The following is a 27,644-nucleotide window of genomic DNA, read 5'->3' as shown; positions in this document are numbered from 1 at the left end:
TCTACAGTGCCCCATAATAGTGACAACCCCTTATAAGTGGCCCCCCATATCAGTGACAGCCCCTAATAAGTGCCCCCCATATCAGTGACAGCCCCTAATAAGTGCCCCCCATATCACTGACAGTCCCCCCGGCGCCCCTCACACTCAGCACCGGCATTACTATTCTTTTAAACAAAATTCACATCTTTTTGCCCATAACAAAGATGGCGGCACTGAGTCACTTCTCGCGTTGTTTCACGGCCAGGCCTGGCTGGTAGATTACCGAGTATCGCGGCTTTCGGAGACGCTGCTGGTCGCGCCTGCGCCGCTGAGGAGGGCGGGGTTACAGAGGACACGCCTCTAGCAGTATGGCGCCTGTGTGGAGAAGGAGCCCGCGGGTCGTGAGGTAAATACTGGAGGGAAGAAGCCGGAAAGCTGCTGCCTGCAGCTGAGGAGGGAAGCCGCCGGCTCACTAACTGCCTCCCGGCTGCTCACAGCCCCCTCCCCCCGGGCTCCGCGCTCTTCTATCCTATAACATCTGAAGAGTATAATGCTACAGTGCTGACGTCACAGCTGGATGTAATGTCCTCCATGTAGCCTGTTTGTATAAGTATTCACCCCCTGCTGTTCCTGCCCCCACACCCAGCAGTCTGTAAACCCCCCAGATCTGCCCCTCCCCCTAATAACTGCCCCCTCAGCAGCATCGCCACCAGGAAGGACGCCTCCAGCCGCACAGACCTTGTTCCCGGGGCTCCAGACCTCTGCTTGCTGTCAGTGAATGGGGACTATTGTTTGTGTCCTGGACTGTTTGCTCACAGCTGAGGGTTCGTTGCAGTGCATCGGCGCTCACCAGCGGGTTGGACACTTTTGCCCGTGGCGGTTGATGGCCGTTCTGGGGGGCAGATAACAGACCGCTCTCACATCTGTGCCGGAGCCGCCGGCGCAAAATACTGGGAGGAAAGGCGCTAAATTCAGGGCCTTTCGTTTAAAAGCCGGGCGGCGGAGCGGAAACCGCAGGACCCCGATATAGTTACTGGGGGCCCCAAGGACGAGCCTCTCAGCTGCAGGGATCCGCCTGAGCGGAGCGCGGATCTGAGACCGCCCTAAGAACCGGGGGGGCGGGATAGTTCTTCCTGGCACTGACCGCGTCTTCTGTCCCCGCAGGCGCAGTTTGTAGGACGGACCCCCGGCTGGCGGCTCGCTGTTGGACATGACGCTGTTACGGTGAGTGCGGCCGGGGCGGTATTATTATATCCATGGCAGACCGCGGGGCGCTACCGAATCACGTACGATGCCTCCGTTATATGCTAGGAAGCCCCTCCCACTGCGCGCTTCTCTCAGTTATTACGACACTGGACTAGGAAGGCGACCAATCCTGTGTGAGCTGCAATGGCGGCCGAATCAGTTGTTGCGCACATGTCCATATTGCAGAGCGCTCGTACGATCGCCCAGGCCTCGCTCACACCATGCAATGTAAGTGTGAAAAACGGACCCACTCCACTGCGTGTTTTTTTGTACTTTTTTAAAAAATTTTTTATGCAGTTTGCGCGCCGTCCGTTTTTCCATCATTGATCTCTTCCGACACGCGGTTTTCAGGTGCGCATTTCCCAGCGTGGTTTATTTTGGCCATTATGACATCATTATGACATCAATTCGGCTTTTTTGCGTTTTTCTTTCTGTGTTGTGAATAATGCAGCAAATCTGTGTACAAAAACCTCCCCATGTGCGCTACAAGCGTCCGGCGAAAACTGCGCGTCTCCGTGTGCATGGGCTCTAAACAAACCCCGCGGCTCGTGTGCGATATTCGTGTTCACTGCGTTTTATGTTCCCATAGACACTCGGGAGCAATTCTGATCTGTGACCGTGGCGGGCGGGGGGGTCGGCCTGCAAGAAGGAAAAGCCAACTCTGCCTTCACCAATTTACTTTAATGGGTCCATAAAAACACGAACAGAATGTGCGCGGCGGTGCGGGCGCTCGCTGAGACGAATAGCATTTATTAAAACCACGGACCATTTAAAAAAGCTGTCCTTTTTCTCATATTTTCAGCCGCGTCCGAACAGATGGTCAGATCTAGACGTCCAATTGTTTATTTTGAAAGTAAATTTGAAGCATTCTGCACGTTTTTGAGCAATTTAGGAAATTCAGTAATTGTAACTTTTTTTTTTTTTTTTTAACAATATTGTTTTTTAATTTTAATTCTATAAAAATAGTATTGCTAACTATAGCGCCGGCGCCACGAATATAAACTACCGTGTTTCCCCGAAAATAAGACAGTGTCTTATATTAATTTTTGCTCAAAAAGGTTTATCTTTTTTACACGTAGAGCTGCCTGGACACTATTTAAATTGACTTTTTTAATTAACTGTTAGCAGGGCTTAATTTTGGAGTAGGGCTTATATTTCAAGCATCCTCAAAAAGCCTGAAAAATCATTTTGCATCCTCAAAAATTCTGGAAAAATCATACTATGTCTTATTTTCAGGGTATGTCTTATTTTCAGGGAAACGGGGTAAGTCATAGTGCTGCTACGGGACGTGACGGGCAGCCGGGTGATGTGTATTTTAGGCCTCCTGCCCACAGAGGGAGCGAGATACGCCCACGGTTTTACACCACGGGAATCAACAAAAAAAATCCAGCTGGCGATCGTGGAAAAACGTGCTTTTTTTTACCGTGTTTTTCCACGGTTTCCATTATTACTACATTAATAGAGACCTCCCACTGCGGTAAAATAGAACATGCCACGATTTTGTTTCCCGCGGCAGAGTCCCACATGTGAGGACTGAGCCATTATGTGCAATAGAACCGAATAGCTGCGTTATTCCGCCACTGAGAATGCGGCATCAATCCGTCCGTGGGCAGTAGCCCTAAAGCTTCGCTGATCCAGCGCTGTCACAGGAAGATCATGCAGCGCTGGAATATCTGCCTCCTGCGCTCCCCTATACAGATCTATGGGATACGCGCTCTGGATCCCCGCCTCCCTGTCACCTACCCCAATAACTTAGATGTGACCGCTTCCCTTTTATGTTGTAGCGGAATTGGTACAGATTTTTCACAGCCGAGAATCCAGATGCCATCCTGCCGCACCCCCCCTCCCCCGCCGCACCCCCCCTCCCCCGCCGCACCCCCCCACTCCCCCGCCGATTGTGACGTGGATCCTCAGCAGCGTTTACCGCACTAAATGCTGCCGATTTTGGCGCCAGCTTTGGTGTTGATCTGCACTAATATCACCCGCGCAGAATGCGCTCTGGATGTTGGTGCGGATCGGCGCTGTAATCGCTGCGTGTGAACGTACCTTTTATTGATCTCACTTATTTCTATATAATTATTATTAACGAGGCCGACGCCTTACAATCCGCTTTACTAACTACATAGTGGTTAATATGTGAGGCTGCACAACACTTCCAGCTCCTCGTGCCTCCGATCTCACACGGACAGGAGAGGGGCTGTTACTGCGCTGAAAGCTAGAATAAACTCCCCTGTCAGCGCTACGAGCCGCCGTCACTCCGATGACATCATCAGGACCTGAACCAATCAGAACCACAACCTGTTTTGGTGTTTTTAACCTCCCAGGGAAATGTGATCAGCCGCTGAGGGAAGAACATTTCCATCGCTGCTGCCCGGAGCCCCGCGAGCGGAGACATACATTTACTGCGTGACCACTAATTGGTTAAAATATAACTGCCGCAGGGCCATGTCAAATGTTTTGATTGCTGGGGGTCCGACTGCTGAGACCCTCGTTGCTCGCTAGCTGAGGACGAGCCCAGGACTTCCTATGGTGTCCGTTTTCAGATAGTGAGCAGTGACGGCGCTCGGAGGACGACGCTTCGGGTGCTGAAGCCTGACTGGCTGAGGGGTCGGTGCACAATGAACGGCCCGTCACCGCCCGCCGCTTCCAGATACCATGTGGCGGGTCTGCAACACTTGGTGGGGTGTCACCGGAATGGGTGAGGATTCAACTTCTCTTCATTTTAACCTTTAACCCCGCGTAGTTCACATTAGCCAAATCGGTGCGGTTTTTAAATAATTTTACCTGCAAAGATTACACTGACATCAACAGTCATTTGAAAATCGGCGCCGACAGATGTGCGACTGCATCACAGATGATGTAAAAGGTGATGACGCGGGGGATGCGACTGGAGCCTCGGGCCGCGTTCACATCTGATGACCCAGTACTGAATAGTGCAGCTTCAGTCGGGCTGTTTGCAAGGACTCTATTTTGTCTCTTGGACCCTGTTGGCTGTTTAGATGTGATATTTGGTGTTTTGGGGTCAGGCCATCCCCTGTTGTTAATTGTTCAGACATTTCCAGGAGGAGCAACGGAAGAGCAGCACAAAGCGTACTTGTAAGGCATCCAGCACGCCGGCGTATTTAGGGGGGTCCGCGTTAATCCATGGATAGCATACAGCTCCATTGTAGCCAATCGGGATTTGCACAGGGACATTTTTTCGCAGTTGGCATGTCTTATTTCTGTCCATTTCACAGATTAGAAATAGGACATGCCAGTCTGCAGAGTTCATGTATATCGGGCAGCACCCAGGTAGGTGCCAACATGCTATACCCAGTGTGAGCTGTGCCCAAGTCTCTCGGTCGCAGCTCACATCCCGGCTGGTGTGCATCTAGCCTAAGGATGGGCGCTTAAGCTTGGTTAGTTCATGGGTGATACAAGTATTTACTGACTCAGGATTTGGGAGAGGAGAGAGGTCCTCTTCATGCCGCCTTGTGCTGAACTATGCAGGAAGGTGTAAGGACGTCCTCTGGGGGCTCCGTTCATGCGTTGGGTCACTTCATATGTTTAGGGTTGGGGTTACCGTGCCATGGCGAATCTTTGTCAGTGACACCTTTCATGTCTTCTCTTTGCCAGCCTGCAGCTTCTGTAAACCTATGGAGAAGAAGGATTTTGAGACATGGCTTGAGAACCTCTCAACGTCTTTTTTTACACTCACGGACCTGCAGAAAAATGAGACCTTGGATCACCTGATCAGCCTGAGCGGAGCCGTGCAGCTGCGCCACTTGTCCAATAACCTGGAGACCCTGCTGAAGCGTGACTTCCTCAAGCTTCTTCCCCTGGAGCTCAGCTTCTACCTGCTGAAATGGCTGGACCCCCAGACGCTCCTCACCTGCTGCCTGGTGTCCAAGCAGTGGAACAAGGTGATCAGCGCCTGCACTGAGGTCTGGCAGGTGGCGTGCCGCAGCCTGGGCTGGCAGATAGACGATTCTCTTCAGGACACTCTGCACTGGAAAAAAGTTTACCTGAAGGCCGTGTTGCGTATGAAGCAGCTGGCCAATCACGAAGCCTTCCAGACCGCATCCCTCATCGGACACAGCGCCAGAGTTTATGCACTTTATTATAAGGACGGTCTCCTATGTACAGGTACGTGTTCAGGGGAGTCATTACTGTCACACCTGCATCACCGGGACTCCCTGATTGCTGGGTGACCCATCCGATATAAAGGGGGTATCCACCTACAACCAGCATGACTTACTGTAAATTATAAGACTATTAGAAGTCACCAAGGAGGTCAGTGATCAAATAGAAGGACGATGCTGCAGGCGGTCAGAGCCGTGCGACTCTGAGGCAACATTCAGATCTCATGTTGTGCTTACCTTTATACAAGCTCCTGGACATATACATTAAACGGAAGTGTGATGGGTGCCTAAAAGAGCTGGAAAAGCACTGGGTACCCCTGAGCCCCCTAGTTAGCTTGAATCCCGGGGGGGACAGGCAGGCATAATTTGTTTTCCGTGCGTTGCTCTTGATGTTCGCTTTCTGTGTGACGCAGGTTCTGATGACTTGTCCGCCAAACTGTGGGACGTGAGCACCGGCCAGTGCATCTACGGCATCCAGACCCACACCTGCGCTGCCGTGACATTCGATGAACAAAAGCTTGTGACTGGTTCATTCGATAACACTGTGGCCTGCTGGGACTGGAGCTCAGGGGCCCGAACACAGCACTTCCGGGGCCACACAGGAGCAGGTAAGACATACAGAAGATAATGTAACATCTAACCTTGCTGCTATGTATTTCCATCATTAGTGGCTGCATCTGCACCATCATGTTCCGCTCTCCTGTCTTGCAGGGACTACACATAAAGGTAGATCTACTTGGACCTATGTTTTACATGCTGGTCTAAGTAAATTGTGCGTCCATCTACTAATGGCAACTGTATTAAGAGGCGTAACCCTCCTAATACATTGGTTTGCTCTGGCTTACACCTTCATGTTCCTATAATGAAAACTAGGAGCTGTAGTAGGTTTATGGAATACTCTGTGGCAGCTCTGTAAATGTGATGGCCTATGTGCAGGGTGTACAAGCCCCAAAAGTTGCAGTTTTGCCGCATGTGCCATGCTGTGTCTAGTGGCATACATGGGGTGATGAAATGGGCCCCGTTATCTTCATCCTCAGGCCAGCGCTTCTATTGTCACTCGCCCGCGGTACCCTGTGTGCCTCGGCGAATATGTGCAGATCCATTACATCACCACGATTACTGTAGAGCACAGTGTATGTATAAAGAATCAAAACCATCCGAGACCCTGGTGGCCCTCAGAGCTTACAATCTAGAGATGGAGCTGTTGGCATGACGGTAATGGAGCTGCCACATATAAGCGGATGGATGCATTTAGTGTGCGCATTACACTAAACGTTTGTATAGCGGAGACCACACTCATATTATGCCATCTATATAGAGCTTTCTGCCCTGCTGTATCACTTACTGTTCTCTTCTTCAGTCTTTAGTGTGGACTATAACGATGAGCTGGATCTCCTGGTCAGCGGCTCGGCGGACAACACTGTGAAAATCTGGGCCTTATCTTCAGGAACATGCTTGAATACGCTCACCGGCCACACTGAGTGGGTGACAAAGGTAGGTGTCTGCGGATGCTGAGGGCGAAGGTCCTTTTACAGGGGCTGATTATGGGCCTAAACATTCCTCTGCATGCTTGTTTGCCCAACAATAGGGCTGTGTAAAGGGACCAATGGTCAGCCAATGAATGAATGAGCGAGCGCTCGTTCCTGGGCCGATCGCTCCATTTCAGTGAGTATTAATACTGCTCATCGGTGGTATATCTCCCCATGTGAACAGGGAGAGATAAGCCTGTCAATCAGCGTTTGTTACATTGGGCAGAGAACTCTGCCAGTCTAAAAGGACCGTTATACTTCCCTTAACTGGCCTGAGACTGATGGGTATGTGCGCACCTGGCGGCTCATCTATGTGTGTCCTCTGCTCTTACAGGTTGTTTTACAGAAGTGTGAGGTGAAGTCGGTCCTGCACAACCCTGGAGATTACATCCTACTGAGTGCTGACAAGTATGAAATTAAGGTAACTCTGAGTGGGCAGCTACGATGCACCCCATCCTGACTATGTGGGGAAGGGGAACCTGGTGGTCTTTCTTTTGTAAGGGGCCCTTGTTTTTCTTCCTTTAAATGTGGAGATCTAGAAACATTACAGGCCTAATACTTGAGGCTGCACTACTGAGGCATTCTGACAAGGCCTTATCTGTCCAGTGTAGTATACTCCTAAAAGATGCCATCCACATCAATGTCCACATATATTCCAGGGTGTCGGATATTGAAGTGCTGTCAGGTCCAGAAGAATGTGGACAGTAACACAATTTTGTCTTTTCTGTAACCACCACAATGGATGGAACCCAAAACATCAAGATGGGACAGAAGTGGAGCCTTTTTGCTTTAGAGGGGTTGTCTTATCTATTGATTACCTATCCTCTCTATAGGTCATCAGTAACTGATTCGTGGGGGTCCGCCGCCTGAGACCCTGCTGATCAGTTCTTTTTTTCATGATTAGTGGGGATCCCAGCAGTCAGATTCTCATTGATCAGAAACCTATTACCTATCTGGTGGCTAGGGGATCAAATTCAGTCTTGCTAAAACCCATTTAACAAAAATCTTAGATTAGCCATTTTTCCATCATTCTCTGTGTTCGCAGGCTCCGTAGTAATGGGATCAGCTAATATTATGAATACAGGGACCATGATTAATCTCTGGGTGCAGATAACTTATAGTCAGTGATTGATGTCTTGAGCGTGGACTTGTAAGGAGAATTTGATTTGTTAACCAAGAAGACAATCTCAGATCTCGTGTAGAAAGCATTGGCCCAAAGGAGAAATACACATCACACCAGCCTGTGCGGTATCAAATGATTTCTAATGTATTCAAAGTTGCATGTGGTTTATATATCATAAGTGACATCACAGGAAAGGTACATACCTCCAAACTAATAAGAATACATGATGGGCTACAACTAAAATGTTTAACATAAGTTACACTTTGTAAGGTGGAACTATAACATACGAAGAAACCAGAAGAAACCGTTATGTCAGTGGGAAGGAATGCAAGGGAGGGAGTCTAGAGGACTTTCTTATCTTTGTCTTACCCAGTACCACTCACTGGTATATAGAAATGGTTACATGTAACCCCTTCACTGCTTATACTAGCAGAATGCTTTATCTCTTTAGTCTACAAACTAATAGCAAAAGCAATTAACTGATACATTGATCTACAATTTTCTCAACACTTCTTCTGGCCCTGGTGATGTCCTTTAAATGGGTCACATGGTTGCTAATATAGAGACGCTGGCCTGTTTACAATACCTCACTAATGATGTCTATTTTGGGGCCTCCTATGGGCTGCAGCAATCACGTGGATAATGGACCACATGATTGCTGCAGCCAATGTAAACGCAGGATGGCAGTGGTGGTAGAGGAGCAGCGGAGAGGTGAGTATTATCTACATTTTCACCCTCTGCCTGCAACGGCCACCAATGTAAGTTTAAAGAGCTATTTTAATGCCCACTAAGCGGTCTTTTCAGTACAGCGAGTGTGGGGGGAATACGTCTGTCGTACAAGAATGGCGCAGAGCCTGCCTCAGGTTCCACCCCACATACCGGAAAATAGAGGGGTTGCCATCACTCGTTCCCCTCATACGAGGCCGATCCGGACAGCCCTCTTTACATTGGTTTCATTACCGTGACGTCATCCGGACGCGCCGCGCAGAATCCATTCATCACTACAGACACTGAACATTAATGAGGTCGGGTTTACCTTTATAAGTGTTCTTGTTTTTTTTTCCTGTTTTGCAGATTTGGCCGATTGGCAGAGAGATAAACTGTAAGTGTCTGAAGACTTTGTATGTGTCCGATGATCGGAGCATAACTCTCCAGCCGCGGCTGCACTTTGACGGCAGATACATCGTCTGCAGCTCAGCTCTGGGTCTGTACCAGTGGGATTTCGCCAGCTATGACATCTTACGGTAAATAGCCAATGCTTTATAATGCCCGGTATAATGGGAGAGTTCTCACTGGAGGAGTAAGGACACCGCCATATAGCGGCTTCCTGTCGTGTCAGTACCAGCTCTATGAATCCTCTAGTAGTGGGGTCACATGATGGGAAGTGTATGCACCATTAGTCTGATGCTACCTGCGATCAGATTATTTGCATGATAGTAAGGCCAGCTTCAGATGAGCGTATTACGGGTGCATTTCCTAGCTGGCTTCACTGCATTGAAATCAACGGGAACTGAAGCGGCGCTTACACCTCCACATCCGTCTCCGGTGTTGAAAGTGCCATAAAATGTAGCCTGCTTCGGCTCTCGTTGATTTCAATGCAGTGAAGCCAGCTGAGACACTTGTACTCCCCGCTGACTTATGTTTCGCCTGTTGCACTGACAGGGGGCCGTGTGATCAGCTGGTCGGCGGGGATCCCAAGTGCTGGGTCCCTGGCGGTTTAACTATTGATGACCTATCCCGAGGACAGTTTATTAATCGGTTTTACCCAGAAAACCCCTTTACGATCGGTCTACTGGATCCAAGAGGCCTGAATATGGCGATACATTCCTCCTTGGCTCGTCCTATTATGAGTGGTTGGGAATAAGGGGTGCCGATGTTCAGGCCTTCCTCGGAGCGGAAGCTCCTCTCTTTTCTGTAATTGGTGGATTCTTATGAATGAGGACCATAGTGAACTATGATTGGCTTTCACAGGTCACATGGTCCTCCTGAATGAGTAGAATTTTTGGCATCTATTAGTAAATAAGTAAATATTTAAAAAAAGAAAAAAACTTTTCTATTTGATGTGATTGAAAGTGGCCGAACTCCTCCGGAGCCTCGATGAGTTGTGCAGAAGTGAAAAAGTGCATTTAGCTGCCCGGCATCTTATTTATTGTGTCTTATATCTATCAGTCTGTGTTATTACAAGGTGGATGTTCTTATTGATGCATTGTGTGCCATAAATATGCATTATTGTGGGTTCTGCCCCAGAATAAGCTGTTCAATGCGTAACGTGACCGTGTTCAGGCTGGAGATGTGATACATTTTTTATGACGTTTAAAGGGGTCGCTGCAGGGTTCACTTCTCACCCCACAGTCATGTCACTCTAAACAGAGTGCGGTCAGCGCTCCATTCATTTCAATGGGGCTGACAGAAATACACCAGCGCTTGCTGCTCGGGTATCTGTGCAGCCCCATTGAAAGTGAATGGAGCGCTGGTGCGACTTGCATTCCATTCAGTCACCTTATTGTGAGTGCAGGGGGACACATATTGGTGGGGGTCTCCTATGGGTAGGGGTTAACTTGGCAATCTTGGTAAACCCCCTCTAACACTTGACATTTGGGAGTATAATGAACGGCACCATGGAGCCTTGTAAGACTTGCAGGAGGGCGCTGCGTCCCCCGGATTCTCCCCTGCAGCGGTCATATAGCCATTAGTGGCTTTGTGACTGCAAGTCTCCTGCTACCGACTGGTGGGAACGCTTCACTGTCTGTAGAGCTGCAAGAAGGCGTCTTTGTCTGCATTCAGGACACCGGTGAGCCGCAGCAATATACAGCAGATGATAGACTGGAGGTTTAAGGGAGCCGGCCACCCATGATATGTGACACCCGGTTATCCATGGAAGCTATAGTAGTCTGGCACTTCTGTCTGCCATTAATCCCTTTGTGCTTCAGGGCTTACACTTACATCCTGGGTGCTCGGGGTTTGTATGGAGCGAGATGCCGTTCGGTTGTCATGGCAGCCCTGGGGCCTTCTTTATAGACTGCCTGTCAGGACGTGGTATAATGAAATACTATATCTGATTGCTCATACAGTATAATGCAAAACCAATCACGGGTTCAAGTCCCGTATGAATAGAAAAAAAGGTAATAAGTTTAAAAAAAACAAAAAAAAACTCTCCCCACATTTATAATAAGTCTGTGTTCATAAAAATCTGATCTATGAAAGTAATGAATTATTTATCCCGCATGTTAAATGTTGCAAGGGGAAAAAAACTGCACAATGCCAGAATGGTGCTTTTTTTTTTTTTTTTTCCCTTGGTCATCCTGTCCCCAAGAAAAAAACGTAGTAATAAGCGATCAAAAAGTCATAGATCTCCAAAATGATGCCTGTGCTACAGGGTGTTCCACTAAGGACGAGCGCTCGCAACCATCGGCGGGAAAAATAATGTTTGGGCTGTCAGAAAATAAAAAAAGACGCCCCACCCTTCAAAGATGGCAGAATTACAGTTTTTTTTCTTTCCATTTCACTCCGTTACATTAATTGGTGACACTGAAAAATACAACTTGTCCTTCAACCATCCCTCAGACCGCTGCCTGGATGGGTGAAAAAGTGTTGTCAATTTTTGAAAGTGGGGAAAAAAAAAAACTGGCGAAAAATAAAAAGTTCCAGCTCTTGGCAGGTGGGGTATGAAAGAAACCATGAAAAATGTTTAGAAGAGAAAGGGGTTAAATACACGCTTTAGATGAGGGTCGCGTCCTGCATCGGCCGGAGCTGTGCCGAGATCTCCGTATAATGAGGGGTATATAGGTGGCACCAAATCCTGGACGGTCCCCTTGTATATCATTATATAGAAGCTCTCTGTTATAATTCACGGCCCTTCTGTTCATTATAACGGGTGCGATGCTGCAGCCGGCGGTACGATTCGCCGTCGTCTCGTATTCACGTCTCATATATCGGTTCTTTCCTCTGTTTTCAGGGTCATCAAGACTCCGGATTCCACCAGCCTTTCTCTGCTTGGTTTTGGGGACATTTTCGCCCTCCTCTTTGACAACCACCACCTGTACATCATGGACTTACGGACTGGGAAGGTGATCAGCCGCTGGCCGCTCCCCGAGTACAGGAAGTCCAAGAGGGGCTCCAGCTTTTTGGCTGGAGAGATGGCGTGGCTGGACGGCCTGGACGGTAGCAATGACGTGGGGCTGGTGTTCGCCACCAGCATGCCGGACCACAGTATCCACTTGGTGTTGTGGAAGGAGAACGGCTGAGGGCCGCCGCCGAGCCGGACGCAAGATGTTTTTTTTTAACAGGACTTTGGGACTGACGTATCAGCAACCACTGTCACAGCGTAACGTGCATGAACCAAAGTTTCCCATCATGCAGTGCACAATCATTTTTGGTTTTTCTTCTTTCAGTTCCTTTGTTGGGGGAGGCAAGTTCTCCGGATGCTGCATGATAAGTGGATGCCATTCGATATTTCTCCATTGTCCCTGCTCACTGGCCACATTCCTGGTCTTACAGAATGATGGGGTGGCCACCATATCGGCTCCATGCGTTTGTACTATAGATTTCAGTCCTGAATAGTGTTTATACATGTAATCTATTTTAATACAGAAATAGTCCTAATAATTTACTAGATAGTCAATGAGGTGGGGGAGGGGATCTGATACGAGCACCGGGTGGATGACGAGGGGTCGTCCATGATTCTTATGTAATGTAACGTCACCGGGACACCGCTGGATCCACAGTCGTCCCCACGGCTCCTGGCACAATAAAGCTCCATGTACCCAGGGAACGTCTCTGCCTGCATTTACTTTAGTCTGGCCTTCCGGAATATCCGAAAGTAATAGAAGTGTTTCAGGACCGAGAACCTTCTGGAACCCACAGAACGGCAGTTTACTGCTAATCTACTGCTGTGTGCAGCGAATTATCCAATGATCGGAGGCCCAATTAAAGGGATTTTGTTGTAATGAAGTGGGAGTTGGATATGTGCGGGTGATAAGAGGGGCGGCCGTGCGACCAGCGGTCTGAGGGCGGTTTTTCACTGTCATGTTATAATATGACAGATTTGGCACACGAGATGTGAAGAGGCCCGTCTGTCTTCTGGGGTTCTGATCCCTCTGACTTTAGGGAGAAGAGCTGATCATTACTCCATGTGCGACAGCAGTGATAGGGTCCGCCGCCTCCAAAGGCCCGGCTCACACGTATCAGTACAACATGCCACAGTCGACACGACTGTTGCAATTTTTTTTCTTGCGCACATGTCCTATTGTGGCGTGTATTACTCTAGCATGCATGCCACGACCGGACATGGTGATGAGGGGCATGCAGGCAGTATGCAGTGTCGTTGCATGCTGCACCCGTATATCTTGCAGCCTGTACGCTAATGTGAGCCCGGCCTAAAGGCACCAATACGCCTTCAGCAGCGTGCGACCAGCAGCTGTTCTTCCTGTCCCCCATAGACCTGAACACTGATTTTCCCGAAAGCCATTTCTCCTGACTCCCCCATACAAGTTAATGCTTGTCCTCCCGACTCCACCACACACATTAACTTTTGTTTTCCAACAGCTATTTCCCCGACTCCCCCATAAGCAATCCTCCGTCCCTCGAGATTCCTGCTAATCGGCTGATTGAAGAGGCCATGGCACGTCTATTGGTCACATGGCCTGAGAACATGTTCATTCCATTCAAGTGAATAGCATTGAGTTGCAGTCCCAGGCACCACCACTAGAACCATATACGGCGCTGTGCCTTGTTTGGACTGAAGTGATGGCAGTGCTCATCTGAGCGCCATTGTCTGTTCAATCAGATGATTTGCGCAGATCCTGAGCGGCAGTCCTCAGCCAATCAACTATTGATGACCCACTGAGGACTTGTCAGCGATAGTTTACTCCCAGATACCCTCTTTATATATGTGCAAGAGGATCTGCTATTTCCTGCATCTCCCCTGTGACCCGGCTCTATCCCTAGCCATATATATTAGACAAAAGTTGGTTGATGGTTGAACAACCAATCGTCTGACTCCGCAGATGCAGACATACACATTAGTCCAGATTGGACATGAATCATTACGCCCATGGGAGTCTTGGGTTTGCATGGAGTAAGATTGGGAGCCGCCTGTCTGACATCTGACTACAACAGCTGCGATCAGTGTTCACACTGATTGTGGCTGTTAACCTTTTAATGGCCTTGATCGGTGTTTGGGGGGTCCCAAACAGCCACCCCTGCACAGAGACTACAAGGTGCCATTCGGTTGCCAGGGTCTTCTGGAGGCTCCCGGGCGGCTGTGACTGATGTGATAAACTACCTGTCAGAATGTGGTATAATGCAGCGCAGAAAGTGCTGACCATGGCACAGCGCTCCAGGTTGGTACTGCAGGAGCAATACAATACCATCCTAGGTCGCTGCACTATGGTCAGAGCCTCTGTAGTAATCACAGTGACAGCATCCCTAGGAATCTGTGGGTATCCGAGTGGTGGGACCATACTGATCCATTGCTGACCTGTCTGTCATCAATAGATAACATAGACCCAGAATATCCCTTTAATGTTATATGGCTGCAGAAGGTAATATAAAAGCGCAGTACTGGCCTCTGGTGGCCATTTGTTGAATTGCTAATATTTGCATACAATATATAATAATTTTTTGGTAATGGGCTTGTGTGTACGCTAGACAAACGCTGCGACACAACACCCGCAGCGTTAGATAGTAAGCGGAGGAGAAGACAGCTGATCAGTCCTGCTGACCCCCCCCCCCCAGCGCTCTACACAGTGGGATGCAGGCGTGACTGCCGGACCTTGGGAGGCAACTGCACCGGCTCTGAAGAGGAAAGTGGTTTCAGCTGAAACTTCCTCCAGGGACCTCTTGGCTGCCTGTCTGCGCGGCCCTCCATGGCCCTGCTGGATGAGTTGAAAGAGGTCTGTTAAGCCAAACCGCAAGTATAGCGGTCAGACAGACTATTCCTTCCATTATAAACCCGAACCGGAATTGTGCTGCGACCGAAACCCGGTGACTCCTCTGTAAGACGTGTTCTAAGCGTGAGAGACAGTTACATTCAGCGCGGCGTCTCTTATATTACGGAGACTCGTGTCTGTTCTGCTACAGGCTTGTGACTGGGGCTATTACCGACGGCGGAGGCAAGAGTCCACCTAGTGAGGGGAGACTGATGGGGCGGTTCCAAATCTGCAGTGGGGATTCCGCTTTCAGAATCCCTGTGGCTGAACGGCTCCGTCTCTGGATGGAATCCATTGACTATAATGAGCTCTGCCCGGATTTTGGACGGAAGAAGGGGTGCTGCGTGCAGTGCTTTTTCTTCCGATATTTTCAGCTGGATCTGTGACTAATCCTCCAACCAACGGTTCAGACTCAGATGTGAAACCGACCTTAGGCCATGTTTCTAACATTTTGCAGTGGCATAAGTATTCCCACCCTGTACGCAGGACTTGCTTGCAGCTCCTTTGGCAGTGATTACCGCCTCCAGTCTTCTTGGGTTGATGCCACAAGATTTGCACTCCTGGATTTGGGGATTTTCTGCCATTCTTCTCTGCGGATCCTCTCAAGCTGTCAGTTTGGATGGGGGCCGTCTGTGGACAGCCATTTTCAGGTCTCTCCAGAGATCTTTGATTGGGTTCATGTCAGGGCTCTGGTTCGTCCACTCAAGGACATTCACAGAGTTGTCCCTACGCCCCTCCTGCATTGTCTTGTTGGAAGGTGACCCTTCTGCCCGGTCTGAGGTCCCTTGTGCTCTGGATCAGGTTGTCATTATCTCTGTACTTCACTCCATTCAGCTTTCCACCCACCCTGACCGATCTCCCCGTCCCACAGCATGATGCTCCACCACCAGGCTTCACTGTAGGGATGGTATGGGGAAGCTGATAAGTGGCGCCTGGTTTCCTCCAGGCAAAACGCTTAGAATTGAGTCTAAAAAGTTCAATCTTGTTTTCATCAGAGCAGAGAATCTCGTTTCTTACAGTATGAAAGTTGTTTAGGTGCTTTTTGGTAACTCCAGGCAGCTTCCACGTGTCTTACTGGGGAGGCTTCTTTCTGGCCGCTCTGCCATAAAGCCCAGATTGGTGGAGGCTGCAGTGAGGGCTGACCTACTGGTAGTTTTTCCTATCTGCACACTGGATATTTGGAGCTCAGCCAGAGTGACCGTTGGGTTCTTGGTCACCTCTCTTACCAAGGCCGTTCCCCCACCCTCCCCCTCTGATTACTTAGTTTGGTGGGTCGGCGGCTCTATGAAGAGTCCTGGTTGTTTCAAACCTCTTCCATGTAAGAATTCTGGAGGCCGCTGCGCTCCTGGGAGCTTTCAGTGCAGCAGAAAGTTCTCCAGATCTGCACCTCCACACAATCCGGTCTCTGAGCTCTACAGGCAGTTCTGTCCTCCTTGTGGCTTGGTTTTGGCTCTGATCTGCATTGTGAGCTGTGAGAGCTTATATAGACAGGAAAGTGTCTTTTTATATTTATGTCAAATCAACTGAATTTTCTATAGGTGACTACAATCAAGCTGTAGAAATATCTCCAAGGTGTAGAAATATCTCCGAGATGAACAAGAGATTATTTTTTAATTTGCACCACAAGGTCACAACATAACAAAATGCAAAAAAAAAAAAAAGTGAAAGGCTCTGAAGACGTTCTGAATGCATTATATATAAAGGTTTACATCCTCCCTCCACAGCTTACCTGAGCTCTTATAATGCTTGGAGCAGAAAGTTTCTTCTGCGTCACACAAAGAGCCCAATGTAAAGTCACTTCCCAGAATGCACCTCGCCAGGGCATCATTTGGGAAATCTTCGCAAACTATTGTATGATCAGACCGGCTCGGCAGGCGTCGGCCTGTGACCCTCCTAATGTCCAGGGACCCAGACAGGTGCAGATATTTTATGTTCTCAATGTCAGCTGCAACTGTTGTCACGCCGTGTGGAGATGCAGCGTCTGGGGCCAGGAGACGAAGGGTTAAGATGGATGCTCTCCTGCATGGTGCCAGTCGCACGATCCCACGGACTTATTAACTGTGCGCCTCTTACGAGATTTGGCGCAGTATAGGCCATCTGTGCTGCTCCTCCTGAAATCTACACCAGGTAAAACCTTCAACAGATTTCCATTAGAACGAACATATCCGTTTCTGCCGGAAATTCAGAGGACAGCGGGCGGCCTGGTCCACCGTTTTATAAAAGTGTTGGCAAAGGGGCCAAAAGTTGCACATTTTTGGCAAGCAGGACTGGCGCAATAACTTAACTTTCCCAACAGAATGCTGAGCAGCGGCTTTGGTATATTTTCCGCTTGTGCTCACTTTGTGGTTGTCATGGTAACCTAAACAGACTATTTGCATGACTTCCTGTCATGTGCCTTCCTCCTGGCTTTGTGAATAGAGGTCACATGACAATTTCAGGCTACCATGACAACTCCAGAGCAGGCACAATAGTCATTGAATCATAAACTGGAAGAGTTGGAAGGGACCTCCAGGGTCATCGGGTCCGACCCCCTGCTCAGTGCAGGATCACTAAATCATCCCAGACAGATGTCTGTCCAGCCTTTGTTTGAACACTTCCATTGAAGGAGAACTCCCCGCGGCAACCTGTTCCACTCATTGATCCCCCTCACTGTCTAATATCTAATCTGTGTCTCCTCCCTTTCAGTTTCATCCCATTGCTTCTAGTCTTTCCTTGTGCAGATGAGAATAGGGCTGATCCCTCTGCACTGTGACAGCCCTTCAGATATTTGTAGACCGCTATTAAGTCTCCTCTCAGTCTTCTCTTCTGCAAGCTAAACATTCCCAGATCCTTTAAGGCCTCATGTCCACCTGCGGATGTCATTTTCCCTTGAGGCGCAGATTGCATGTGCGGATAAACAACAGCAGCATGCTCCATTTTAGTGCGGGGCTCCCGCAGGCTTCTATTGAAGCCTATGGAAGCCATCCGGACCCGCAGCTGAATTCCTGCTCTCTGGCGCGGGAGAGCAGGAGTTTTTAAAAAAAAGTGCACGGCGCATGCATCCGCCGGGCCGAAGAATGAAGATCCAGCCGTGACGGAGGGCAGATCCGCAGCGGTAAGTAATGCTTATTTTTAGGCCTCATGTCCGCGGGAAAGGAGGGACCTGCTGCGGGGTTCTGCATGATTTTCCCCGTGGACATGAGGCCTAACCGTTCCCCATAGGACATGATTTGCAGACCGCTCACCATCTTGGTAACTCTTCTCTGAACTTGCTTATCGATCTTTTTAAAATTGGGGTGCCCAGAACTGGACACAGTATTCCAGATGGTCTGATTAGAGCTCATTCACACGGGCGTATTGTCATCGCATATTACACATGCATATATCCCGTGCTAACCTGCAGTGAATGGAGGCAATGAAAGTCATTAGACTTTCATTCTTTTATGTACATCTGCGTGTGGGCACTGTGTATCTGTACGAAGGAGAAATAAATCGCAGCATGCTCTATTTTTCTGCGTATCATACACAGCCCTTGAATGGGCTGCGTATGAAAAACGGTCCATACGCAGTTTAAAGGAAAAAAAAAATTTTTTTAAATCACACTAAAGATGTCTGCGATTGCGTCATTCACAGACAGACGCAGTGCCATACGTGGTTTCTGCTAGCAGGCTGTAATGTGTAGAACACTGCGGGAGACTCACAGCGTTGTACGCACATGAGAACGAGCCGGAAGGAAAAGTAGAGGGGAGAATTACTTCTCTTAATACATCCCTGAATTGAGTTAGAAAAGCTAATAATGAATTTGTCTTTTTTGCCTGACACTTGTCCTACAGTTTCTGCAGACCGCATTATATTCTTCTTTAGATATCCCCCCCTCTTTCTATTTAATAAACATATTTTTCTTAGTTTTTAACGTGTGTAACTTCTGTGTTCATCCATCCGGGTCTCTTTAAATGCCTCCCATTCTTCCTTCTTTTAGGGATTGGTAACGATTGTCCTTTGAGGATCTCATTTTACAATATTTCCCAACCTTCTTGGACATTTCTGTCCTTAAGAACATCCAGCCCTTGGATTCTTCCTACCTTCTTTCTGAGTTCATTAAAATCTGCCTTTCTGAAATCCAACCTTGAGGTCTGAGTTTTCTCAGGTCTTCCTCCCCTTTTTATCCAAAATTCAAGGCTAACATGATCACTGCCTCCTAAGGTCCCAGCCACCCTTACTTCCTCAACCATTCCCTCCCTGTTGGTAAGAATTAGGTCCCAGATAGCAGATTCCCTCGTTTTCTCTTCTACCTTCTGGAAGATAAAGTTGTCAGCAAGAGCGGATAAGAATTTGTTGGATCCATTACTTTTACCTCAGAGATTCCCAACAAATGTCTGGATCGGTAAAATCTCCCATGATCACCATGTTGGGCTTTTTTGAGAGCTTGGCCACCTGATGTAGAAAGAGTTCCTCCATATCTTCTGCTTGTCCAGGCGGCCTATAGTAAATGCCCACAATGGTGTCCTTTCTGTTGTTCTCTCCTTGTATTCTTACCTAGACAGTTTCTACAGAACTCCCAGCTCTGAAGCCTGAATCTCTGTGGAGATGAATGCTTTCCTAACATACAACACAACACCTCCTCCCCTTTTATTAGGTCGGTTTCTTATAAATAAGTTGTATCCTTCAAGCCTTGTATCCAATCATGTGTATCATTCCACCAAGTTTCCGTGATGCCTATGACATCATATTTCTCTTCCTGTGTTAGAAGCTCCAATTCTTGTTTCTACACAAATGCCCAGAGCATGGGCAACAGACATGTTAGTTTGTGATCGGTGTCTCTTGCTCCTCTACTTGTCTGGTCTTTGTTCTTTCTTTCCACTTCTAATAATTAGGTTCTCAATTAGTTGTATATTTTTGCCTTTCACTTCCCTTCCCATATTCTAGTTTGGAGCTCTCCTGATCAGTAGAGAAAAGCCAGATAAACTCTGGTTCTTCATTGTACACTCGCGAGATGTCTCCTCCCCAGGACCAAGGTGACATTTTGTTATGGCTCATTCATACCTTTATGGCTTTCAATTATAATTAAGTTTCTCTGTTTAGTTTAGGAGCAGAAAAACTAATAAAAAAATGAATTGAAATTAATGGAGAAAAAAGGAAACTTTAAATTTAAAGGGGTTGTCCCGCGCCGAAACAGGGTTTTTTTTTTTCAACCCCCCCCCCCCCCCCCCCGTTTGGCGCGAGACAACCCCGATGCAGGGGTTAAAAAAAGAACACCGGAGAGTGCTTACCTGAATCCCCGCGCTCCGGTGACTTCTTACTTACCTGCTGAAGATGGCCGCCGGGATCTTCACCCTCGGTGGACCGCAGGGCTTCTGTGTGGTCCATTGCCGATTCCAGCCTCCTGATTGGCTGGAATAGGCACGTGACGGGGCGGAGCTACAAGGAGCCGGCATCCAGCACGAGCGGCCCCATTGAGGAAAGAAGAAGACCCGGACTGCGCAAGCGCGTCTAATTTGGCCATTAGACGCCGAAAATTAGACGGCCTCCATGGAAACGAGGACGCTAGCAACGGAGCAGGTAAGTGAAAAACTTCTTATAACTTCTGTATGGCTCATAATTAATGCACAATGTACATTACAAAGTGCATTAATATGGGCATACAGAAGTGTATAGACCCACTTGCTGCCGCGGGACAACCCCTTTAAACTGAAAGCCTTAACACTGCTGGGAAAAACAAGGACACCCGGTGTAAGGGCTCATTTACACCAGACATCCATCAGATCCTGTCCTCATACAGGAGGTGCTGCTGTATTGAGCTGTGGAACAGTAATAAGTGGCTCGGATGATGGGTTATCTCCCAGGTATCGGCACAGTACAGTGTAGTTTACCAGACAACCGTACCAACGCCTTTGTGGTACCTCTTATTACGGAATATACACCCTGCAGCGAGAATTAGTGCCGCTTGTGTACGTGCAGTCTGTTGTGCTAATGTTTGAACTTAAAGGGGTCTTCTGCTTATGGAATGTTTTTATCCATCCAGTGAATGGGTGAAAACGGATAGGTCATTAGGGTCCAACTGCTGTGACCCCACTGATCCTGAAAACGGGTACAGTTTCCCATCTTCATCGCTTCAGCCCCTGCAGTGAGCGGGAGCTTGAAGAGCGTGCAAGTCGCACTTGCGCACTGCCACTCCATTAATTTTCTATGGGATTGTCAAAGATAGAGGAACACTTTGTACTTGGCTATGTCAGTCAACCCCAAGCCTGAGATGTGCTCCATTCAATGACACCAATGTGGGTGCAGAGGAGCCATCCAGCAGTGAGGAGGATGGGGGAAACTGAAACCCTGTTCAGATCGTGGGGGGGGTTTGACTGCTGCGACCTCCACGATTCTATCAGTTTTCACCCATCCAGTGAATGGGGTAAAACCTTGAAAAACCGTTCTGTAACCGGAATACCCCTTTAAATATGTCAGACAATTGCATAAATGGCATTTTCCTTAAGTGCTCCCCCATATCTGCAGGACATCTGATAAGAGTGGAAATTGTCCGCTGTAGTGCTGTAAAAGAGGGCAGCCTGCTGAAAAACCTGCTGGGACCCCACAAGTAGCTGTTATTGCTGTGGTACTTACTAATGGACACTAATTTTGTAGGTTCATTGCGTGGAGAGAAGATGCGACAATGTTCCCACCAGCCATCACATCCCCCACGATGTCCGTAGGATCAGGGCACTTCCTCGTGTTGTAGAGCTAGCAAGATCTGAAAAGCTGATGTACTCAACCCATGGAGGAAAAGCACTTACTGTAGGTGGTTTGTTCCCGGTTGTAAGGGTTAACCTGTATTCACTCAGTGGAGTTAAAACCGCATTAAAAACCTCAAACAAACAGCGTGCCTTAATTAGTGCAGCTCAACTGCCCTGTAGGAATACATCTTAAAGGGGTTGTGTAGTTGTAAACTATCAATGGCTTATCCGTAGGATAAATCACCAATAGTAAATTGACAGTGGGTCCACCCCCCCCAGGATCCCAGCCAATCACCTGTTTCTAGGCTGCAGCACTAAACTTATTTCGGCAGGAAGCAGACAGGTCTGTTCTCACTGCAGTGGCCAGGCTTGGTATTGCAGCAAAGTTTCCATTCTTTTTGAGTGCCTGCAGTACCATGCCTGGCCACTGCAGTGAGAACAAACCTGTCTGCTTCCTGCAGAAATCAGCTTAGTGCATGATCACATTGCCCCTGCAAACAGTTGTTTGGGGGGGGGGGGGGGTTGCTTGGTCTTTCAGGAACAGCACTGGATGGTAGAGGTTAGTAGTATTTTATGCTGCACAGAGCTAATCAGACATTCCGGGGGCAACACGGAGAGTCGAACGCTAACAGGAAAGTAGCAGCTACTTAATGCACGATCAACTGGTTTAATTATAGCGAAGAGTCGTGGTAAGATGTGATCTGTGACGCTGGCTTCGGTGAACGGCGCCAAATCAGACGGAAGAGACTGAGGTCAGAAATGGAATGACTTTAATTCCCTTTAAAAGCCGCGGCCGCCTCCTCATACAGTTCCTCTCACTTTCCAAGGCCGCTCATCAGAATTATAAATCTTATATACAAGTAATACCAGCGAGGAAGACCCCCGGGCGCACGGCCACGAGCTGCGGAGACGCTGGGAGGATTTGTTACGGGAACAACGTCCCTACTGTGCAAACAAGTCAGTCTGAAGGAAGCAAAGATTTCATCTGGAAGCTGCCAGGGTCACTGCACCCCCTCTTCTTCAACATAGGTGGAAGGGAACCAGCCGATCTGTAGAGACACAAAGGCCCAGGTGTTAGAAAACAACCAAAAGTCTCCTCTGAAAACCATTGTTCCTGCTCACACACAGGGGTTGTTACTATGTATCAGTGTGGGCAATACTGTGTGAAGCAGCAACACTCTCTGGAGATTATCTGCACTGATACAATGTTACAAGCACATCAGCAGTGTAAGCAGACCAGGTGTAATGCCGTAGTGACAAGCCGTATGGGGTTTTATGGCGTCACGAAGGGGTCCAAGGCTAGGTTGCCGTTTTTTGTCTCTCACAAAAAATTGTAATATAAACAGATGAAAGTCGCAGTGACCCCAAAATGATACCAATAGAAACTACAACTCATCTCCCAAAAATCAATACCTCACACAGCCCGTTGGCAAGAAATTGAAACCGTTACAGATCTTGGAATGGATCGGAGGTCTTCTCTGCTTTGTTATTTTTCCCCTCTAGCCGGACATCAGGGATGATACATCTCCCCTGGTGGTCCTCAAGTGGGGGGGTGGGGGGTCGAACAGTGCTGCACCAGACAGGCTGTTAGTCACTCCCCAAGCAGACAAAGTGGACCAGAACAGCACTAACTGCTCCACTTCCTGCCAGCATTGGGGTCACCTGAGATTCCTGCCGGCTCCCCCAGATCCAGAGATCTCTCACCACTACCTAAAAGTGGCTGAGGGGGTGACCCTGCTGGTGCCCTGGGGGAGCCGAAGACAAGAGGATGAAGGTGAGGAGAGTTTGTGCCTTCAGTAAGTATGGCGTGCTTTTTGCGAGGTGACCTGTGGGTTCTATTGATACCAATTTGGGGTACAAACAATTTTTGTATAGCTTTTTATTACATTTTTCTCTCGTAGTCCAGGTGACCAAAAATGAGAAATTCTGGCATTGTCGTACGAGATTAATAATGTGAGGTTTTGCTAAACTGGACCTTAGTGGACATGGCAATACCAATTTTTCTTTCTTTTTGTTTTATTTTTTTGATGCGCCAACCAAAAAATGTTTGAAAAATTAGGAGTAAAAGTCATAAAAATAATCATTAATAGAACTTTTATTTTTACATATTGTTTTAGTCCCCATAGGGAATTTGGACTTGCGATGGCTTATACAGTATACTGCAGTACTATAGGATTGCATTATACTGTGTTTTGACCAGCGTTCTAAGCATTAAGTGCTCATTCATGGCAGCCCTGGGCCTGCACAAGGCTCCCTGAACTCCCTCCATATACAGGCACTCGACGTGCGCACATGTATGTTGTTCCCCTCGAAGAGGTCAAACCTCCGGCAAAAGAAAAAGGTTACTTGACTCTTTCTCGATTTCATTTTTTTAAAATCTCTACCATTTTATATATTAAAATTTCTTTAAAGTTTTCTAAGTGAGGTAAAATGGGGGGAATTTTTCTTGGGAGGGCGTTTTCTTTCATGGTTTGGTAAAAATGATATTATCTGTATCCTCAGAGTCCATACGATTATGTCGATTCCAAATATAGATGTAGTTTTTTTTTCTGTTGCACTACTTAAAGGGATATAGAGGAGACACAAATTAGATATTAGAAAAAAACTTTCTGACCGTGAGGAGGATCAATGTGTGGAACAGGTTACCACAGGAGGTGGGGAGTTCTCCTTCAATGGAAGTGTTCAAACAAAGGCTGGACAAATATCTGTCTGGGATGATTTAGTAATCCAGCACTGAGCCGGGGGTTGGACCCGATGACCCCGGAGGTCCCGTCCAACTCTACCATTCTAGACAAAAGCTTGCAGCAGTCAAGTCACACAATACATACCCTTCCGCATTCCCCCACCCATGCAGGCTCGCTAATCTTTCCTGAACTTCACTCCTGGCAGGGGAGTGATTACAACCCGCCACTGGGTCACATGACCACTGCAGCTATTCACTAGCTGAAGGGAGATTGTGATTAGCCGCAGCGGTGGTCACATTGCCCTTTTGTCAGTGATGTCATTTCTGGCTCCTTGCACCTGTCAATGGGGACCAGAGAGCCGACTGCGGCAGGGGAGAGTATGTATTCTGTGATTTTACTGCTGCAAGCCTCTGTGTAGCACCGTGGCCCCGGTTAACCCTTTAGTAAACAATGTGCTTTCTGTCACCATTTATTGATCTCTATAAATACCGTATATACCCGAGTATAAGCCGAGTCAATAAGTTTTACCACAGAAAACTGGTAAAACTCATTGACTCGAGTATAAGCCTAGCTATACTAGATTATACACTAGGTTTTAAAAAAAAAAAAGCGATACTCACCTCCCAGCCGGCGTCTGTGTCCCCAGCACGATGTTCTCCTCGGCGGTGCGGCAACCTGCTTCAGACTTCTCCTCACTGTCATCTCCCTGCTCGATTTTCAATTCCCCTACCGTCAGTGCTGTGTAAGTAAGTGCTGTGATTGGATCGAGTGCCAGCCAATGACATTGCCGGCAGGGGAATTCAAAGCTGAGCAGGGAGATCACAGAGGGGAAAATTCGCAAGCAACTTGCCGCAGCGCCAGGGAGACCATCGAGTCCATGTGAGTATTACGGGGTTTTGTTGTTTGTTTTTTTTCTCCCGAGGAGGGCTTTTTCAGCATTAAAAAAATGTGCTGAAAAACTAGGCTTATACTCGAGTATATACCGTACTTTTCCATTGATGCCGCTGTGTGAGGGCTCATTTTTTCAGTGTCCTGTAATTTTTATTGGTTCCAATTTGGGGTACAAATTGACTTTCTTGAAGATTGGGGAACCAAAATAAGATTCTAGCATTGCATTTGTTTTTCTGACTCTGTTCATCGTGTGGAATTAACTATGTGATATTTTAATGAATTTGGCTTTTACAAATGCAGCTATACCAATTTTATTTTTGGATGCGACTGGTAAAAAAAGTTTGTTTGTTTTTTTGCTTGTTTTTTTTTTTTGTCCAAAAGGGGACTTGAACTTGTGATCATTTGATCACTAATACAGTACACAGCAACACTTAAGTAATGCATTATACTTTATTTTGACAGGCATTCTATTAAGACGTGCCACAAGCATAGTTTACAGGCAAACATTCATGGCAACACTGGAGGCCTTCACAAGGCGCCAAGCCAACAAGGCATCCGAACAAGTGCCTGCAATCGCATGACGAACAAGCCATTTGGGACATTTAAATGCCAAGGTCAGAATAGACCGACATGATTAAAGTCATCTCCAATCGCGGCTGCTGCAGCCAACAAACGCCTGCCGTGTATGTAACAGGCTTGTCTCCCAAGCATGCTCCATACAGTGTTACCTAACGTGTGCCATAGAGATACAGCGCACACTATGAAGGGGTTAAATTAGTATAATGAATTGACAAATATGTGCACCTAGACTGTGACCCCTCCACTGAGGTGCAGGTAGTTGGATGCTCTAGTACTGGTACCAGCAGCGACCCCCTCCCCTGAGAATCACGTAGTTGGGTACTCTAGTACTAGCAGTGACCCCCTCCCCATAGCAGCTGGTAGCTCTAGTACTGGTACCAGCAGTGACCACTGCCCTGAGATACAAGTAGTTGGGTGCTCTTGTACTGGTACCAGCAGTGACCCCTCCCCTGAGAATCACATAATTGGGTACTCTAGTACCAGCAGTGAACCCCTCCCCTGAGCAGATGGTAGCTCTAGTACTGGTACCAGCAGTGACCCCTCCACTGAGAATCACATAGTTGGGTACTCTAGTACCAGCAGTGAACCCCTCCCCTGAGTAGCTGGTAGCTCTAGTACTGGTACCAGCAGTGACCCCTCCCCTGAGAATCACATAGCTGGGTACTCTAGTACCAGCAGTAACCCCTCCCCTGAGCAGCTGATAGCTCTTGTACTGGTACCAGCAGTAACCCCTCCCCTGAGCAGCTGGTAGCTCTTGTACTGGTACCAGCAGTAACCCCTCCCCTGAGCAGCACTGGTACCAGCTTTAATGTCGCACCCAGCATTTGTGCTGCAGTTTTCAGATGCATCGGTGTAGAGAAGTAAGTCAATAACCAAACCACAACCCCCAATATAAATCATAAATACGCACTTTTCCGTTTGTCTCGCCTTTCCACCATCCTTGATCCCCTCCTATTCGACTGTAGATTTTCACCACATCTCCTTCCCGCAACGAGAGCTCCCTCATGTCTCTGGCTGCAAAGTTGTACCTGGCAACAGCAGTTCCTACGGGACGTGGTGTGAAAACTGCGGAGAGAGGGTGGAAACAACGGGGGCTGGAGTTACGAAGGCGGGACACTGCAAACCTCCGGTAATCACATATAAGTGACAGCTGGAAACCAGAAATCGTTCTCAAAATGGCAGCTACGTTCTGTGGGATGAAGAGGTGAGGGGACAAACAACGAAAAATGGAGGATTGCTGGCGGCGCAAGTCACAGAAAGTCTCCTGCTGCCCCTCCATGCGGGTGACACCAATGTCTCTCTATAGGGCAAGAGATCTCACCAGGATGTAATTGACATGAAGGGGAACATGAGCGAGGTGAGCAGACGGATGAGCAGACACCAGAGAACGTGCTGAATGCAATGTAACGGCGGGACAGTGATGGAGCCGGGGGCATTACCGTATAACACATCTATGGAGTTTGGTGTGATGATGATAATCTAGAAATTCACTGAAGCGAAATGTCGACAAAGGGTGAAGGCTGCGGCTTCTGTAATTAAAGCCCGAGCAACAATAAACCCAGCAGAGGCCGCAATGATATCTGTTCATAGATTAGCAGCATCTACGGGGTTAAACGGCTCATACAATAATGGTTATTGAATAATGAAAAGTTCTGGAACACAGAAGATCATCTTCACTGACACGCTGTAACAACCCTCTGCTGATTGAGGAAGATATTGGCCAATCACAGTCCTTCTCTCTGGACTCAAAACTGGGGTGGAATCAGGTTATGGGCGACTGCGCCACTTTTCCTTTCCATCAGAGATAAATCTCCTTAGAAAGGTGCAGAACTTTTCACTACATGGTGATGAAGCTTTATGTAC

The 27,644-nt window shown here is 47.9% G+C and overlaps 2 protein-coding genes across 5 annotated transcripts in view; one reads left to right on the top strand and one right to left on the bottom strand.

The window, feature by feature from the left end:
• Window positions 1-279: 279 nt before the first annotated feature.
• FBXW2 (F-box and WD repeat domain containing 2) lies at window positions 280-12,764 on the top strand. 2 transcript variants are annotated; one of them, XM_066580270.1, is made up of 8 exons: window positions 280-385; window positions 1,144-1,203; window positions 4,840-5,349; window positions 5,759-5,953; window positions 6,706-6,839; window positions 7,209-7,295; window positions 9,072-9,241; window positions 11,953-12,764. In XM_066580270.1, the coding sequence occupies exons 3-8, from the start codon at window positions 4,860-4,862 to the stop codon at window positions 12,239-12,241; spliced, it is 1,365 nt and encodes a 454-aa protein (XP_066436367.1). In that variant the 5' UTR covers window positions 280-385; window positions 1,144-1,203; window positions 4,840-4,859; the 3' UTR covers window positions 12,242-12,764. The 2 variants fall into 2 exon arrangements, with proteins under 2 accessions (XP_066436367.1, XP_066436368.1); XM_066580271.1 differs by lacking the exon at window positions 1,144-1,203 and having other exon boundaries at window positions 321-385.
• Window positions 12,765-22,380: 9,616 nt separating this feature from the next.
• Window positions 22,381-27,644, bottom strand: part of VAV2 (vav guanine nucleotide exchange factor 2) — an 85,819-nt gene continuing 80,555 nt past the window's right edge. For all 3 annotated transcript variants that reach the window (XM_066580260.1, XM_066580257.1, XM_066580258.1), the window contains 2 exons: window positions 26,692-26,846; window positions 22,381-22,676 (listed from right to left, as the gene is read on the bottom strand). In XM_066580260.1, coding sequence (XP_066436357.1) covers window positions 22,629-22,676; window positions 26,692-26,846 — 203 coding nt within the window. In that variant the 3' untranslated portion in view covers window positions 22,381-22,628. The remainder of the gene's footprint in view (window positions 22,677-26,691; window positions 26,847-27,644) is intronic.

This window comes from Eleutherodactylus coqui, chromosome 10 (genome assembly GCF_035609145.1).
Source record: "Eleutherodactylus coqui strain aEleCoq1 chromosome 10, aEleCoq1.hap1, whole genome shotgun sequence".
Classification (NCBI taxonomy): Eukaryota; Metazoa; Chordata; class Amphibia; order Anura; family Eleutherodactylidae; genus Eleutherodactylus; species Eleutherodactylus coqui.
The sequence above is the reverse complement of the archived record's forward strand: the minus strand, read 5'-3'. Positions and strand labels throughout refer to the sequence as shown.